Here is a 16,607-nt window from a genome sequence, read left to right as displayed (position 1 = left end):
TCATAGAAGTGGTGTCATATCAAAATGTCGTCACTCTGTAGTTGAGGCCACATTATTATTATTATTATTATTATTATTATTATTATTATTATTATTATTATTATTATTATTATTATTATTATTATTATTATTATTATTATTATTATTATTATTATTATTTGCTAGTGGTTCGACGTCGCACCAAGTCAGACAGGTTCCTTTTGACGATGGAATAGGAAAGGGCTACGACTGGGAAGGCATCGAACGTAGCCTCAATTCAGGTACAGCATCGGAATTTTCTCAAGTGTGGTGTGAAAATGGGAAACCACATAAAACCATCTTCAGCACTGCTGATTGTGGGATTTACCGGGCGAGTTAACCGTGCGGTTAGCGGCGCGCGGCTGTGAGCTTGCATCCGGGAGATAGTGGGTTCAAATCCCACTGTCGATAGTCCTGAAGATGGTTTTCCGTGGTTTCCCATTTCACATCACGTAAATGCTGGGGATGTACCTTAATTAAGGCCACGACCGCTTCCTTCCAACTCCTAGGCCTTTTCTATCCCATCGTCGCCATAAAACCTATCTGTGTCGGTGCGACGTAAAGCCAATAGCAAAAAAAAGAAAGATAGTGGGATTCGAACTCGTCATCTCCCGAATATAAATAAAAACAGGTACATGGCCCGGATCGCGCAACGAAAACTCGGTACTATTATTATTAGTAGTACAGGTAGTATTGTAATTAATTAATAGTAATAACGGGTGAAATAACTTCGTTTTAATACGCTAATGATAGATATCTATTGTTTCAAATTTATTACCATCGATAGTAGGCAAGAGAAATTTAGAAAAATTATCATTGCTACGCCCAGAGTGATACGAATTCAAGTGTTCTAGTAGCCAATTGAAAGTAATTATTCTCAAACTTGCTTTGTATCGTCAGTATAACCAAACCTCAAAAAGGGCATAAACAGGTACAAACTCAACATGTTTTCATCTTGACTCCTTCCAGGAAAACTGCTTGAATAGAATATGTTTGTTCATTATTCTCGAAAAATTTGTGAAATGAAATACATATCTAAAACTTTAAAACGAAAGTAGGAATTCATCTCCCATATTACACTATATACACTTAACAAAGAACATGTGCTTCATCAGTTTGCAAATATCATGCTGAAATGTGAATTTAAAATATCTCAGCTCACTTAATGATAAACAGAGTGTCGACCTGAAAACTTGCCGCAGTTATTCTATATTATCAGCGCCGCTCTGTGAAGGATCCCGGAAAGTTGATTCTCCCTTCCGAGTGCGCAGACTCGTTTTGCTTGGAGACATAGACATCCAGCTACAGTGCAATCCAGTCCTCTTTTTAAAATATATTTTTATACTTTCCTTTCTTTAATTACATTTTTCTAATTCTTTCTTTGTTTTTCTTGCATTTCTTATGGACGACACACACACACCCAGTCCCCGGACCAGTGGAAATAACCAATTAAGGTTTAATCCCCGACCCAACCGGGAGTCGAACCCGGCGCTCCTTGAACCAGAGGCCAGCACCCTAACCATTTAGCCATGGAGCCGGACTCTCAGGAGACCGCAGTGTGCCAGATTACTGGAAAATCCGGATTACTGAGATTTATAGAAAACACAATATACTGTGCATATACCTGGAGAAACCGAGTAAGAGGCGGTTGGTACGCAGTTTTGTACTCTCGAAGAAATTTTCAGGAAAGTACTTCTGGAAATACATTTCTGGGAATGTTAAGCTTTTGCAGCTAATTATCAATGTTTCCTCCACAAGGAAGATCTTTGTATTTTGAGCAGAAAAGAAAACGGATCATATTTAAATGTTATCCAGCGAAAAGTACCCAAACTTAAGGCAATTTGGACTAAAAATGACCTCAGTGTTTGGGAGCATATACGAGTATGAACGTGTTTTCTCGTCTATGAAATTCATTAAAATTCATTAAAATTCAGTACACAAGTCGACTAACAGATCTTCCTTGCTGTATCTTATGAGATTAGAAGCAACGGAGCTGGAGGTGGACATTCGCTCATTGGTAGATGCAGCTGATCCACCACTAAATTCTCCTTGTTTTTGTTTTAACTTCATTAATGATTTCAGTTTTCTTTAAGTTATTTTTTCTTTCTGCTCTTCTTCAAAATTCAATTGATCTAGGTATAACAAGTTTTATTTAAATTTCACTCTTTTATCCAATAGTAAATTAATTCTTCGTTTCAATTGAACTATGCAAAGTATTTCATGCTGGTACCTCTGCTCTATTTCCAGAATTGTATTAATATCGGCCTATTACTAAGAGCACCCCGCGATCACGCCTGAAGTTCCCAATGTTGCACATGAGCCCCTATAAGTTGGGAAGCCCCCGTCTAAATGAAGTGTTTGATATGTCAGTAAATTCAGAATAGGATACTCATTTAAATGTATCATTTCACGGTCCGTAATATAGACATAACGACCTTTATTGGGATTTTGCCGTGTCAAGGAAAACAATAAACTCTTGCTTCTGTTCGTTTTTCTTTGACATGCAAAATCCCAAAAGACTGTCAAGTCTAGCACACGCCTACCAAAACAGCACCAAAACATACAAATATTATTCGATAAGATATAAACTGATTGAGACCTTTATATTCATTAAATCGTATTAAAGTCCTGTCTTCATAATAAGACTTCGGACTTCAGTGAAGAGCGACGTAATAAAATCTGTATCGTAAGGATGAAGTGTGACGAAATGAACCGCAGTGACTCAGTGGGGCATGTTTTCAGATGATACCCTGTACAAATCATTTTCCTGTAAACTATGAATAAAAAAGAAATTTCATTTATCGTAAATCAGCCTTCTTTCATTGTATTCCTTATTGCAGTCAAACATTTTGATCTGTATTGCATTGCTTTCATAGTCCTAAAGTACGGTGTTTATATTGATATACACTTCAACGTTTCCTGTAGTTGTACGTTTCATTTTATATACTGAATAATCTATTGAGATGTCCATCCCAAAGGTACCAGATTTCCTTCCAACTTTTATCACTACACACCTTTATTACCTTTTCTCTTGGACAACAATTAGTGGTATTTCTGGTGAGCAATGGAACAGATACTGCCAGGGACACTGATTGAGACAGGATCACGAGATTTCTTGAACTTCCTCAGCGTGCATTACCTCTGTTTCCTACGAGCCATCTTCTTCAGAGGATCCTTGTGGTACCTCGCAAACACTTCTCTCTTGAAGACCTCAAACTGTCGGCCGTTGATACTGTTTTGTCTCTCCCTCCACGAAGGTCTTCCTTTCTTTGTCTGCAGACCCCAGTGACAAGTGAAGACCGGCGACAGGACTTGGAACTGGTAGCCCGCCACAAACATCTCGTACACCTAGAACACAAACTCCAGAGTGACTATTTTCATACTGAAAGTAAAAAAGAATACCTTTTCTATCTAACATCATGTAAATAATGCTTCACATCAAGGTACAAGTGAATATTTTCAATTTTCGAAATAAACTTTCAGTTTTGTGAAGTACAAAATAAAAATGCCGAACCGGACATCAGTGGGATCCGAATCCGCACTCTTCAAATGTCACCTCGTATGCTCTTACCAACTGTGCTATGGTGGTCTAGGTCATATTTGTTCCGTTGAAATGGATCTAAATTGCAGATCTGTCACTATTGTCATCACAACTGTATAGTCCGCGCAAGTCGCCCACAGTGCCCCAGTTAAATTGCAATGTTAATACATGAAAGCTGTCCAGATCATGATGTCACTAGTTTAGATATTTTCTGCTGATTAAGAGGAAACTACATGTAAGCGTGTCATGTTGCCGTATAAAAAATACCAGTATCGGAATAGTGAATTTTAAAAGCGATGGGACCAGAATATGGGTTTGAATGGTGGGTGAAAGAGTTAGGAACAAAGTGGTGTAATTTCTCTCGAATTATAAAAGAAGAAGAAGTAGGAGGAGGAGGTCCAGCTCCATGGCAAAATGGTTAGCGTGCTGGCCTTTGGTCCAGAGCACGAACGCCAAACCTTTCAAGTCGAAAGCCCAGTGCCCGTGCTAGAAATACTTGTACACGAGGACACAAGTCCCTTCCCGTCAGTCGCCTTGTACTTCCCCACGTTGCTGACTCAGGACTGTGTACGCCTACCGGTGATAGGCTCCAGTTACCTGTTTTGGTCTAAAAGTAATGATTGAAACATCCAGTTTCATAAGCTGTAGCATAACGATTGAAACAATAATTTGTTAGTATGTAATTTTGTTTTCTGTATTAAAACGGTTTCTTGAAGAGATGTGACTTTTATCGTAGCCTATTTTATATTGTTTAAGTTTATAAAAGCATAACGTTTGCTACAGAAGCGATACGGGTTGCGACATAGTATTCGGTATTATTCTGCTCTATAAATGTTCATAGGAGAGTTTTCTCTCTCTCTCTTTCTTTTTACTTCATTGCTTATGGCAACCTTTAAAGTAATTAAGTAATTACGTGCAGCCCTTGTAAGGCAGATGCTCCGAGAAGTGTGGGCGGCATCTGCCATGTGTAGGTAACTGCGTGTTATTGTGGTGGAGGATAGTGTTATGAGTGCTGTGTGAGTTGCAGGGATGGTGGGGACAGCACAAACACCCAGCCCCCGAGCCATTGGAATTAACCAATGAAGGTTAAAATCCCTGACCCGGACAGAAATAGAACCCAGGACCCTGTGAACCGAAGGCTGGTTCGCTGACTATTCAGCCAACGAGTTGGACATGTATTGCACTGAGCACCGCGGTTATGCTTGCGCTATCTGATAACGCCCTGGTCTAGTGCTCGTAACAGCTGTTTCTCGTCAGTCAGTCAGCTCGTGACTTTGACAAACCTGGTACAGAGGGCCCCTGGCCTTTTGTACTACTGGCTAAATGATCAACGTCATGGATTTGATTCCCAGCTGGCGTAGGGACTGAGTGTAGGTGTATTTTTAACACTCGCAACAGTTCACACTTGCGACCCCTCCAAGGTGTGTGAAAAGCGGCGGAAGAAGAAGATACACATGTGATGGTTTGATATACACTTTGAGAAAATTTTGTTTGAGTTGCAAACGAAACTGGAACGACTAACGTGAATGAATAGAATATTCTAGATCATTCGAAAAATTTCTGAATATGGCGAGCCGAACCTGTCCTCGGACACTCCCGGCACTAAAAGCCATTCGGTATTTCATTATCTGTACATTCTTATTTATTCTTTTATATTTATTTTAATTTCCGCAGCACCGTCACAGAGAACTTATTTGCATTCTTCGGCATCGCTGACAACTTCAATAATTACATTTTGGAAAATATGATCGATTATTCTGTTAATTTTAAGGTTACTTTGGAGAAGAACATGCTATAGATAAGGCTTGTTAGGTGATTAGTACGTTGAAGCCAACAGTAGGAAAATAATACCGGATCCATGAATGAATCAAGCTGCGGTTTCTTCCGGGTAACGAGAAAAGTTTTCAATAAATTCGTGCGGTTAGGGCTTTGGAGCCAGAACAGGACGGGATAGCCCAAACTTTTGAGTGGAAACCACTATGTTTAGCTAGTTCCTTAACCGTGTTCGATCAGTAGAGTCAAACTGGTGTTGCTTTACGAAACAACTCTACCACACTATCGCTCTCATTAAAACATGTTCGCCGAGTGAGAACTGAATAAGATCATTGACAATGTTGTTACTTCCGAGAAGTGATGGTCAAGCAATTCAGGCTTCAGGGCAACTTCTCATATCAGAAATTACTAGTTATAGACATGTAGACTAATAACGAAGACCTGTTAACAGCAAACAATATAAAATTAATATGGTTTACCTAAAATTTAAATATTCAAAAAGCATAATTATAATGGCGAAAGTTACTGCCTTCGCCCTAAAGTTAATTTGCGTAAAAATGGACTGATGTGAACTCATCTAAAACTTCATATTTCCGGGCGAGTTGGTCGTGTGCTTAGGGGCGCGCAGGTGTGAGCTCGCATTCGGGAGATAGTGGGTTTGAACCCCACTGTCGGCAGCCTTGAAGATGGTTTTCCGTGGTTTCCCATTTTCACACCAGGCAAATGTTGGGGCTGTACCTTAATTAAGGCCACGGCCGCTTCCTTCCCATTCCTAGGCCTTTCCTGTCCCATCGTCGCCATAAGACCTATCTGTTTCGGTGCGACGTAAAACAAAAATTGTTAAAAAAGCAAGGCGCACACACTTGCTTTTCAAACAAACAAACACACCACACATTATAATTTTAGACCCTCCTGATGGTGAAAGAGAAAAATCTGCCAACAGCAGAATGAAACTAAGTTCTACTAACCCTAGGAGACCTTCAGCAGATGCTGTACATTAAGGTCACCATTGGTGACATTTCAACTATGACGAAGCGAAGGGAAAAGATATGTACTTGAATTACAACTTAAAATAATGTTAATATTAATATTGTTAATTTTCAATATAGCTATACATTCCATCAACTGTCCTTTTTTTATATCCCAATAACCTCCCAGTATCTTGATTTCCACTTCACTGCTATTTCTACAGTGAGTAGTAGCGTGCACAATGTCTTATGTACTGTAAGTTCCACCTTTACAACTTCTAATATTGCGTTAACAACCAAAGAAAATTATATAATGTGTAACATCATTCTGCATTTTATTCATGACAATACGGGAAAACCTGCGAGTACAGATTTCAAATTAAATTCTAGACTGTAAGCTGTCTGCATCAGCAGATAACGTGGTCATAGACAACATACTGCTATAGTTCCAAGTTTAGCCGCTTGATTTATACGGTATGTCCGAACTTTCGAAATAAGACCTATAGACCCATATACTACTACTACTACTACTACTAATAATAATAATAATAATAATAATAATAATGATAATAATAATAATAATAATAATAATAATAATAATAATAAACCTCGTTGCCCGTGTTCGATTCCCGGCAGGGTAGTGGGATCTTAATCTTAAATGGTCAATTCCTGTGACAGCGTACTAGATGGTCGTACTATACACAGGCGTACCACACACTAAGCATAAAACACTACCGTCCTCCAAACCACCACACACAATTTTCTATACAAAATAGGTGCTACTGACACATATCGGAACGTCTGTATAACAAGAGTTACACCAGGCTGGAAATAACAGCATGAATATTTAATATTATTAATAATAATAATAATAATAATAATAATAATAATAATAATAATAATAATAATAATAATAATAATAATAATGGCACTGGACCTAAAGCCAGGACAAATTTAATATCCCCCGTCTTCCAATGATAGCTCCACTACTAGCGATTTTCTTTGTTTGTAAAATTGTTGTCACTGTGCCAACACTGTTGTCAAAACTTGGTTTATGTATTCTACAACCAATGGAGAGACTTAAATGAAACGGCTGCAGTCGTCGCTTACATTTTAAAATATACAAAGAAAATACATTGTTCTGCGATTAATTTATATGCCAAAGACTCAATTTTATAATTATTATTATTACTAGTAGTCACTTTCTCATATTCTGTCATCTTTCGTCAGTATTCTTCCATTCTCTGGTTAGCTCTTGCTCGTTCTTCTTCCAAGGATACCCTATTTGTTTTCAACGATTTGTCTTCGGACAGAACCTTTATCGCCACCATTTTCCTTCTAAGCACTTCTCTCTCAGTCCGGTGGTATTTGAATGTGCTCAAAAACGTCAGCCTCCTGTCGGCAGATTTATCAGCACGTAAAAGAACTCCTGCGGGCCAAAATTCCGATACCTCAGCGTCTGCGAAAACCTTCAAACGTAGTTAGTGGGACGTAAAACAATTATCATTGTTAAGCACTTCTCCACTTTTCCATCGGGCTGAGTGACTCAGATGGTTTGGGCGCTGGCGTTCTGAGCCCAAATGGCATATTCGATCCTAGCTCAGCCCGGTGGTATGTGAAGGTGCTCAAATACGCCAGCCTCGTGTCAGTAGATTTACTGGCAAGTAAAAAAACACCTGCAGAAAAACTTTCGGCTCCTCGACGTCTCCGAAAGTTGTAAAACTAGTTAAAGCGATGTAAATACATTATTATTATTATTATTATTATTATTATTATTATTATTATTATTATTATTATTATTATTATTATTATTAATTTCTCCATTTGCCATGTCTTCCGCATTGATCTCACATATTTATAGATCTTGTTGGACTTCCATCACTCTTGGAACTTGTTTCTTTCTGTTCTCCTGGAAGGCCAAGATCTTGTTCGTTTTCCCTTCCGACTGCATTCTTTTGACGTGTTCATAGAAATTCATTTTCCTCGCCTTCATTGTAATTGAGATCTTTTCACATTTTTCATTTAACTCTTGGTTAGGTCTCACGCGGAATATAAATTCGTTGGCTGTTACCTTTTTGGGTCCCAGTATCTTCCTTAGAAACTTCCTTTCCGTTCTTTCCTTGCAATTGTTTCTGCTGCGTACGGGCATTACTGTTTGATTACTGTGCTGTAATGTCTGAATTTGATTTGATGACAAAAGGATTACATTTTTATATATTTTTGGATATCCTGAATGCTGACAGCGTTTATCTTGTCCTTTCTTCAACGGGCTGCCATTTCACTGATACTGTATTTTGGGTCAGACTCAGACTTCCAAATCCTTTTCAGCCTTATGCATGTCCCATGTCAGATTTTTCTGGATGTTTCGACAATAGTATAAATAGGCTAAAAATAACGTGTATTTACACAGCTAACGAACAGTCATGAAACGACAACATTAGCAATAGTTTTCTCGTCGCTCTTTTACCAGAACTTGACAATGACGTGATAAATGTCTACGGCTTCTTTCACTGCAAACCTATCTTCACTATACTCGTAAAAGTCAGGCTTATCGTCGTTCCCTAAAATTTCTAAAATATAATCTTCCTTCTTGATTTCTTTACTCTTTTGCGCACCCATCTCAGAAGATAGGTGTGAAATAAAAACACCAGGCATAAAATTATCGCCAAATACGGTAAGGCGATTTACGAATAGTCGGTCGTCTAAGCGAAACATTTGTGATGAACAACAAAATTAAGCGTCGGACTGATTCGGAAGTGGAGACGAGCACATTGCTTGAAATCCGAGATATCTCGTGTTTGAGACAGCGGGAAACATGTTGACATCCGAGTTAACTCGGGCATGGGATGAAAAAAGTTAATACTTTCACATTCTTTCCTCATTGTCCAAGTTGGATCCTTGGCATCTATGTTCATGTAATCTGTCTTTTCAAAGGATCTTCTTCTTTTGATACCGCTTTTTCCCACACCTATGGGATTGCGGGTGCGAACTGTATCGCACATGTGGATTTGGCTATGTTTTACGGCCAGATGCCCTTCATGACGCCAACCCTATATGGAGGGATATAATCACTATTGCGTGTTTCTGTGGTGGTTGGTAGTGTGGTATGTTGTCTGAATATGATGAGGAGAGTATTGGGACGGACACATACGCCCAGTCCCCGAACCAGAAGAATTAATCAGAAGCGATTAAAATCCCAGACCCGGCCGGGAAACGAACCCGGCACCCTCTGAACCGAAGGCCAGTACGCTGACCATTCAGCCAACGAGTCGGACAATCTGTCTTTTCAATCTTTTCTGCTACTTCCTTCATAACTTGCTTGGTTGCAATTTCTAGATCTTTTGCAAAGAACACAATATCGTCTGCAAAGACGAGGCATTCAAATTTAACGTGATTTCGTTCGGAAATTTGTCTTTCTTTCCGCTATTCCCCGAAAACTTTCTCTGAAACACAATCGAACAGAATTGGAGATAGTCTGTCTCCTTGTCTCACCCCTGGCTTGATGCCTAAGGGATCTAACGGTTCTCCTAAGATGATCTACAAAACCGGGAGAGTTGGCCGTGCGGTTAGGGACGAGCACCTGTGAGCTTGCAACTGGGAGATAGTGGGTTCAGACCCCACTGTCGGCAGAACTGAAGGTGGTTTTCCGTGGTTTCTCATTTTCACACAAGGTACATGCTGGGACTATACCTTAATTAAGGCCACGGCCGCTTCCTTCCCACTCCTAGGCCTTTCCCATCCACTCGTCACTATAAGACCTATCTGTGTCGGTGTGACGTAAAACAAATCGTAAAAAAAACCACAAAAATCATTATCACCTTTCTACCTGCTACTCGCGATTTCGTAGCAGTCACCGCCAACCGTTACTGCTGAAAGTCACGGCCAATCGCTAAGGCAAGCAGTTCCAGCGAAATATTATCTAAAGGCCCCACAGCCCTTAAGCGAGAGGAATTAGCCGGATGCAGCTAAAATACCCGACCCGGCCAGGAGTCGACAGGCCCACTGTCGATAGCCCTGAAGTTGGTTTTCCGTGGTTTCCCATTTTCACACCAGGCAAATGCTGGAGCTGTACCTTTTAAGGCCACGGCCGCTTCCTTCCCATTCCTAGGCCTTTCCTACCCCATCGTCGCCGTAAGACCTATCTGAGTCGGTGCGACGTAAAGCCAGAAAAAAGAAAAAAAAATACCAGGGTCCCTTCAAAGGAAGGCCTCAATGCTGAATATTTAGCCAAGGAGCCGTATTAAAATCCACATGGATATCCTTCTGGTTGTTTCTGGAGCACCCTTGTATGTGGATCCCGCTAATCGCCGCTGCATTATTACCCTCCCTCGCCCATTCACACACACACACAGCGTCAGGAAATTAACATGGTCGTGTTTGGTCAGCCAGTGTCAATATGCTTAGGTGGGCTTAGCATCCCATTGTAATTACGATAGAGTGTAGCCATTTAAATCGAATACCACACGCTCCTTTTGTGCTCGAGAACATTTGTTTGTCCGTACATAGCCATGGGGGCAAGTCAAACGCAAATAAACACATTCTTTAAATTTATAATCAAGAGGAAAAGAAAACATTCCACCACTCTGCAGTCATAACAGAATCACTGAACTGGACAAACATTTTTTGACGGAAACATATTAGGATAACACTTCAATTAGAGTGTCGGGATGAGAGACAGTAAAATTTTTCTATTATTAGCACAATCGAACTGTACTTTAATTCTGTTCAAGTTTTGGCTTTAGACACAATTGGCTCGACCTTTAGGTAATAACTGGATATGTGTAAATAAACGAATGATTTAAGATTCAGGCCAATGAGACTGGTTTTAAGAAAAAAACGAACATAATAATATTCACAATAATAATAATAATAATAATAATAATAATAATAATAATAATAATAATAATAATAATAATAATAATAATAATAATAATACGTCCCACTAAATATCTTTTCACTTTTCGGATACGCCGAGGAATCGGATTTTTCCCGCAGGTGTTGTTTTACGAGCTCGTTAATCTATCGCCATGAGACTGACGAACGCACCTTCAAATAACACCGGACTGAGCTAGGATCAAACCCGATAACTTGGGCTCAGAAAGGTTTGTGCTCTACTTTCTGAGCCACTTAACCCGGCTAGTCTGAAATAATAATAATAATAATAATAATAATAATAATAATAATAATAATAATAATAATAATAATAATAATAATTGTACCGGGCGGTACACGTCCACGCCGCAAATTCAAATATTTCGCCAGTTGAAACCTCTCTACAGGAGAAACTCTGAACTTTAAAAAAAGTATTAAATCAAAGGTTTCTCGGAAGATGTCTCTACTGTAAATTTTGAAGAGTTCTGAACGATGTCTATTTCGATTTGTATTTGTTTACTCTGTAGCAAGAAGTGTGGACATTCTCTTCTAGATGGCACTACTTAAGAACTATAATTGTGCACCCTAGTGCGAAGTGAAGGAATTTTTTTTTGAAGAAATTTGGTATTCATAAGTTTGTCTTTGTTAAATTTCTTTCAGTCATTTTTTGGGTTGGCAGTATAACCCTTCTCTTTCCGCTTGTTTTGAATTTAGCCAATCCCGAATTTCTCTAATTAATTTTTGACCAATAACGTATGTCTTCTCCGATATGGAGATGTTGCTTTAAGCTATCCAATAAAGTTGAGGGGGGTGTGGGTACTCATTCTTGAAAGGTCTCGAATGTTCCACGAGGGTATTTAAACTGCTGATTTATCTTGTCTCGGTGCCACTTCATCGACATCTTGCTTAGTGTGTGATTATGTAGCAGGGGGCGGGAAGCGCCTCTTTCTTCGGGCAGCAGTTCATCCACAAGGTAATGGCCGTTTAATAACTTTATTTCTTGCTAGCTCAGCAGTTTAACCCTCGGGGCAGGTTCGAAACTTCTCTCATGTAACCTATCTTTAAAATGTAATAGATATTTGGTAAAAATTCCGCCTCTTTAACTATAAATTGGGATAGAGAGTGCATAACCCTCTCGAGCTCCCACTCATATTGTTTTGAGGTGACTACGTTTCATAACCGTTTTTCTTCTCTTCGTAATGTAATAAAGTTTTCTTATCGTGTCACCTCCTTAGTATGGGTTTAGCCCTTGCGTAAGCGGCCTAGTGCCAAGTAGGTTTCAAGAGTGTATTTGGAGTGCAAGCTTCGCTTCCATTCTATTTTGTATTATGGGCCAGTAACTTAACCTGATGCTTTATTTTCCTCATGTAAAGGCCCTTAGGTTGGGTATCAAATACCCCTGTTTCTTGGTGTGCCTTAAGGGCAGATAGAAATGAAGTTTGTTGTAGCCTCTGATAGGCTTGTCAAATTGAGAGAGGGTCTGTTTTTTTTTCTTAACGTTGTAATTAGGAGCAAGTGCTCATGTACTTAGGGGTTTTCTGCCCTTTAGCTATTGTGGTGGTGAGCTGAGAGCTCAGAAATTAATTTTGGGGCTCGAAGCCCAAGTCTTGTAACTATTGTAATTTCTTAAATTGTTTTCCTGCTACTTGGTACCTGTTACTCTGTTGTTGTTATCTGTTAATTTTGAATAGAAAATCTAACCTTTGTTAAAGTTTTAAATTAACTTTAATTTCGTAAGTTGAGACCTATTCCACCCAGCACCTTCTTTCACCTCTGCAAATCCACAAAACATCGTAACAATAATAATAATAATAATAATAATAATAATAATAATAATAATAATAATAATAATAATAATAATAATAATAATAATAATAATAATAATAATAATAATAATTGTTCCAAGGTATCTGTGGAACAGCAGAGGTGAAAGAAGGTGCGGGGGTGAACAGGTCTCACAATACGAAATTAAAGTTAAGATAAAATTTTACAAGGTTATATTTTCTTTTAAAGATTAAGAAATAACAAATAGAACAGGTACTTAGTAGCCGAGCCAAAATTCGAAAATGTACAATTACAATGATTACAGGATTTGGGCTCCGAGAGCCAGACACACAATTCTTGAGCTGTAAGCCCACCTTTACAATATACACAATTCAACAAAGTGCCCAGGAGCACTTGCTCCCAATTACACCGTAAAGCCTCCTCGAGGCGCGCAGAAACAAAATTTAGAAAGAGCTACCTGCTCTTGAGTTTCAGCCTATCAAAGGCCACACCAAACTCCACGTTCAAGCTGTCCTCCAAGGACATACACACAGGGGTAAAATTACCCAACCTACTGAGGCATATTAAGTGAAGAAACAGCAATATTACATGGCCTCGACAACACCAACTTGAGAGGAGGCACAACTGCACTCCTAGTATATTTTACTAAAACCTACTTGGCACTAGGCCGCTTATGCGAGGGCTAATCCCATACTAAAGAGGTGACTTATATAAGAAAACGATTTACATTACATTAGAAGGGAAGAAACGGTTGTGAAAATAAGTTCACCTCAAAGCAATATGAGTGGGAGCTCGAGAGGGTTAAGCACTCTCTATCCCGATTTGTAGTTTAAAAAGATAGAATAGATACCAAGTGTTTTTACATTTTAGGGGAAAGTTACATGGTAAAACGCTTCGGACCTGCCCCGAGAGTTAAACTGCTGAGCTAGCAAGAAAAGAAGTTATTAAACGGCCATTACCTGGTGGTTGAACTGCTGCCCGAAGAAAGAGGCGCTACCCGCCCCCTGCTACATACTTTACACACTGATGGCTGTTACTGAAGTGGCGCGGAGACCCGAAAATCAGCAGTTTATATACTCTCGCGGAAAGTTCGAGGCGTTTCAGGAATGAGAACACCCTGCCACAAGAATTTTATTGGCTAGGGTTAAGCAACATATCCAAGTTGATGAAGATACACCTGATTGGTCATAAATTAATTAAAGAAATTCGGGATTGGCTAAATTCAAATCAAGGGGAAAGAAAGGGTTAATACTGCCAATTTAAACAATGACTGAAAGATATTTAACAAAGAACAAACTTATGAATTCAAAAATTCTCCAAAAACATACTTCTTTCAATTCGCACTAGGGTGCACCATTGTAGTTCTTCAGTAGTGTCCTCTAGAAGAGAATGTTAACACTTCTTACTACAGGCAAAACAAAAATACATCGAAAATGACACTGTTCAGAACACTTCAAAATTTACAAGTAGTGACATCTTCTGAAAAACTTGAGAATTAGCACAGTAGTTAAAGTTCAGGCTTCCTCCAGTAGGAGAGTTTCAACTGGCGCAAATTTTAAATTAGCGGCGCGGAGGTGTACCGCCCGGTACAATAATAATAATAATAATAATAATAATAATAATAATAATAATAATAATAATAATAATAATAATAATAATAATAATAATAATAATAATAACTAGCCGCAACCCATTAAAACATGGCGGTCAATGGGGTGAATAATTGGTAGAGAATTTATACTATGCCTTTGCTGGCGGGACCTAGTGTTTACAGCGCACTATGTCTTCTGGTATGGGCTAGAGCAATTTTGTTACTTTCATTGATCTGTATCAGCTTTATCCTTGGCTTTGACAAAATGAAAGTGACTGAGGTATGAGTGATGCTAGTAATGCCATTCCTTCTGCAGCCAGTTCCTGCTATGAATGGTTTGAAAATATTGCTCATAGGGTCAGTTGGTGCATGCATTTCAGTGGGCTTGGCAGACTGATATGTAATAGCAACTTCTGGCTCGGTGAGGAAAGCAACGGGAAACTGCCTCACTCCTCATTTCCCTAGTACACCTCTTCACTGATGCCTAGGCCATCTATGACAGCTGATGGTGGAACTGTTGAGGATCCAACCAGCCTTCGGGCTGAGGACTAAACATACGCATACATGTAAGAAAATATCTGTACAGTTACTTTTTGGCAGTATTACAAATTTACTGAATCAAAAGTTCACAGTTGACACTGCAACATATGCCATGGCTAAAACCTGCACGTTCTGGTATTTCCTCTTGAGGCTTATTGATCGTGATACAAAATGCCAAGCTAATTGTACATTGGTGCCACTTAAAAGAAAATGGAAGTGTTTTACCTACAGGAGTTGAATCATCTCGAGGGATTGTATATCTCTGCCTATTTTGGATGTACAGTACACTGATCGTCCGTTGGAAAGCAAAATTGTGGCTATTCTTGTCCATGCTACTAATATATAGCCTATATTTTGCAATTTACTTTACGACGCACCGAAACAGATAGGTCTTATGGCGACGATGGGAGAGGAAAGGGCTAGGAGTGGGAAGGGAATGGCCGTGGCCTTAAATTAACGTTCATCCCCTTGCAACCTCATGGTTCACAACGTCCGCAATGGCCTCTCTTGTCCCAAGTCGTCTCTCATACATCGGTTCTTTCCCATTGGAGATGAGGTCAAAATCGCACGGAGATAAGTCCAGCGAATATGGCTGGCATTCCAATACTTCCCAGCGCTGAATTGCCTCCGTAGCGCCTTTGCAGCATGCAGTCACGTTACTGTCACCATTGTGCCATGTGGAACGTAGTGACACGCAAACACGCCTCTGACGCCGTAAGTCACAGATACAATCAGCTTCAGGGGGAAGGGTTTTGCCATCTGTCTTCGAAGTGATACTGCATGTCACCACCCTTCAGACTGGCATTTGAGCTCTGGTCCATATGTCCTGGCCCAAAATTCATCCACGGTCACTATTCTCTCCAGAATTGTCTCACATTCCTGCTGAGACCATACCAAGTGGACAAAGCCGTGCTTGCGCTTGACTCTGAAAAACACAATATTCATTCTTTGAAAACCGTTTTACGCATAAAATTGTAATTTTACCTGAAGTTCGGACTTATAACCTAGATATTAATTAAGAAATATTTTTAAAACATTCTACCCCTACTCCTAAAACAAAACAAACATTCCTCCTTTACTTTTTGACGTACAAACGTCAAATTTCACGGAATGGTCGCTTCTACGTCCTAGATGTTAAGTAAGATGTGGCTTTAAAACATTCCAATTTTACCGTATGAGTGTTAGATCCAAAAATAATAACCATTCCTCCAAATCCGTTTGACGTACTATTTTAGGGTATACTTTAAAGGTTCAGTCGACAGTGGATTCTCCAAAATGTAAAACTTTGGAATATAATGTTCAGTTTAGAACCGTAGTAAAGCATGTGTATCTTGCTAGTTATACACTAAAAGAAACAAGTGATAAAACAACGGTGCAAAAAAAGAATCTCAACAAAATCTAAGACACCCAGCCCCCGGGCCATTGGAATTAACCAATGAAGGTTAAAATCCCCGACCCGGCCGGGCATCGAACCCGGGACCCTCTGAACCGAAGGCCAGTACGCTGATCATTCAGCCAA

The 16,607-nt window shown here is 39.4% G+C and overlaps 1 protein-coding gene across 1 annotated transcript in view; it reads right to left on the bottom strand.

The window, feature by feature from the left end:
• Positions 1–3,153: 3,153 nt before the first annotated feature.
• Positions 3,154–16,607, bottom strand: part of LOC136866680 (beta-1,4-glucuronyltransferase 1) — a 230,311-nt gene continuing 216,857 nt past the window's right edge. The window contains exon 4 of the mRNA XM_068226805.1: positions 3,154–3,366. Within this exon, the coding sequence (XP_068082906.1) occupies positions 3,154–3,366 (213 nt within the window). The remainder of the gene's footprint in view (positions 3,367–16,607) is intronic.

The sequence above is a fragment of the Anabrus simplex genome, chromosome 3 (genome assembly GCF_040414725.1).
Source record: "Anabrus simplex isolate iqAnaSimp1 chromosome 3, ASM4041472v1, whole genome shotgun sequence".
In the NCBI taxonomy this organism is placed as follows: Eukaryota; Metazoa; Arthropoda; class Insecta; order Orthoptera; family Tettigoniidae; genus Anabrus; species Anabrus simplex.
Note: the sequence above shows the minus strand (reverse complement) of the source record. Positions and strands in the feature narration are given on the sequence as shown.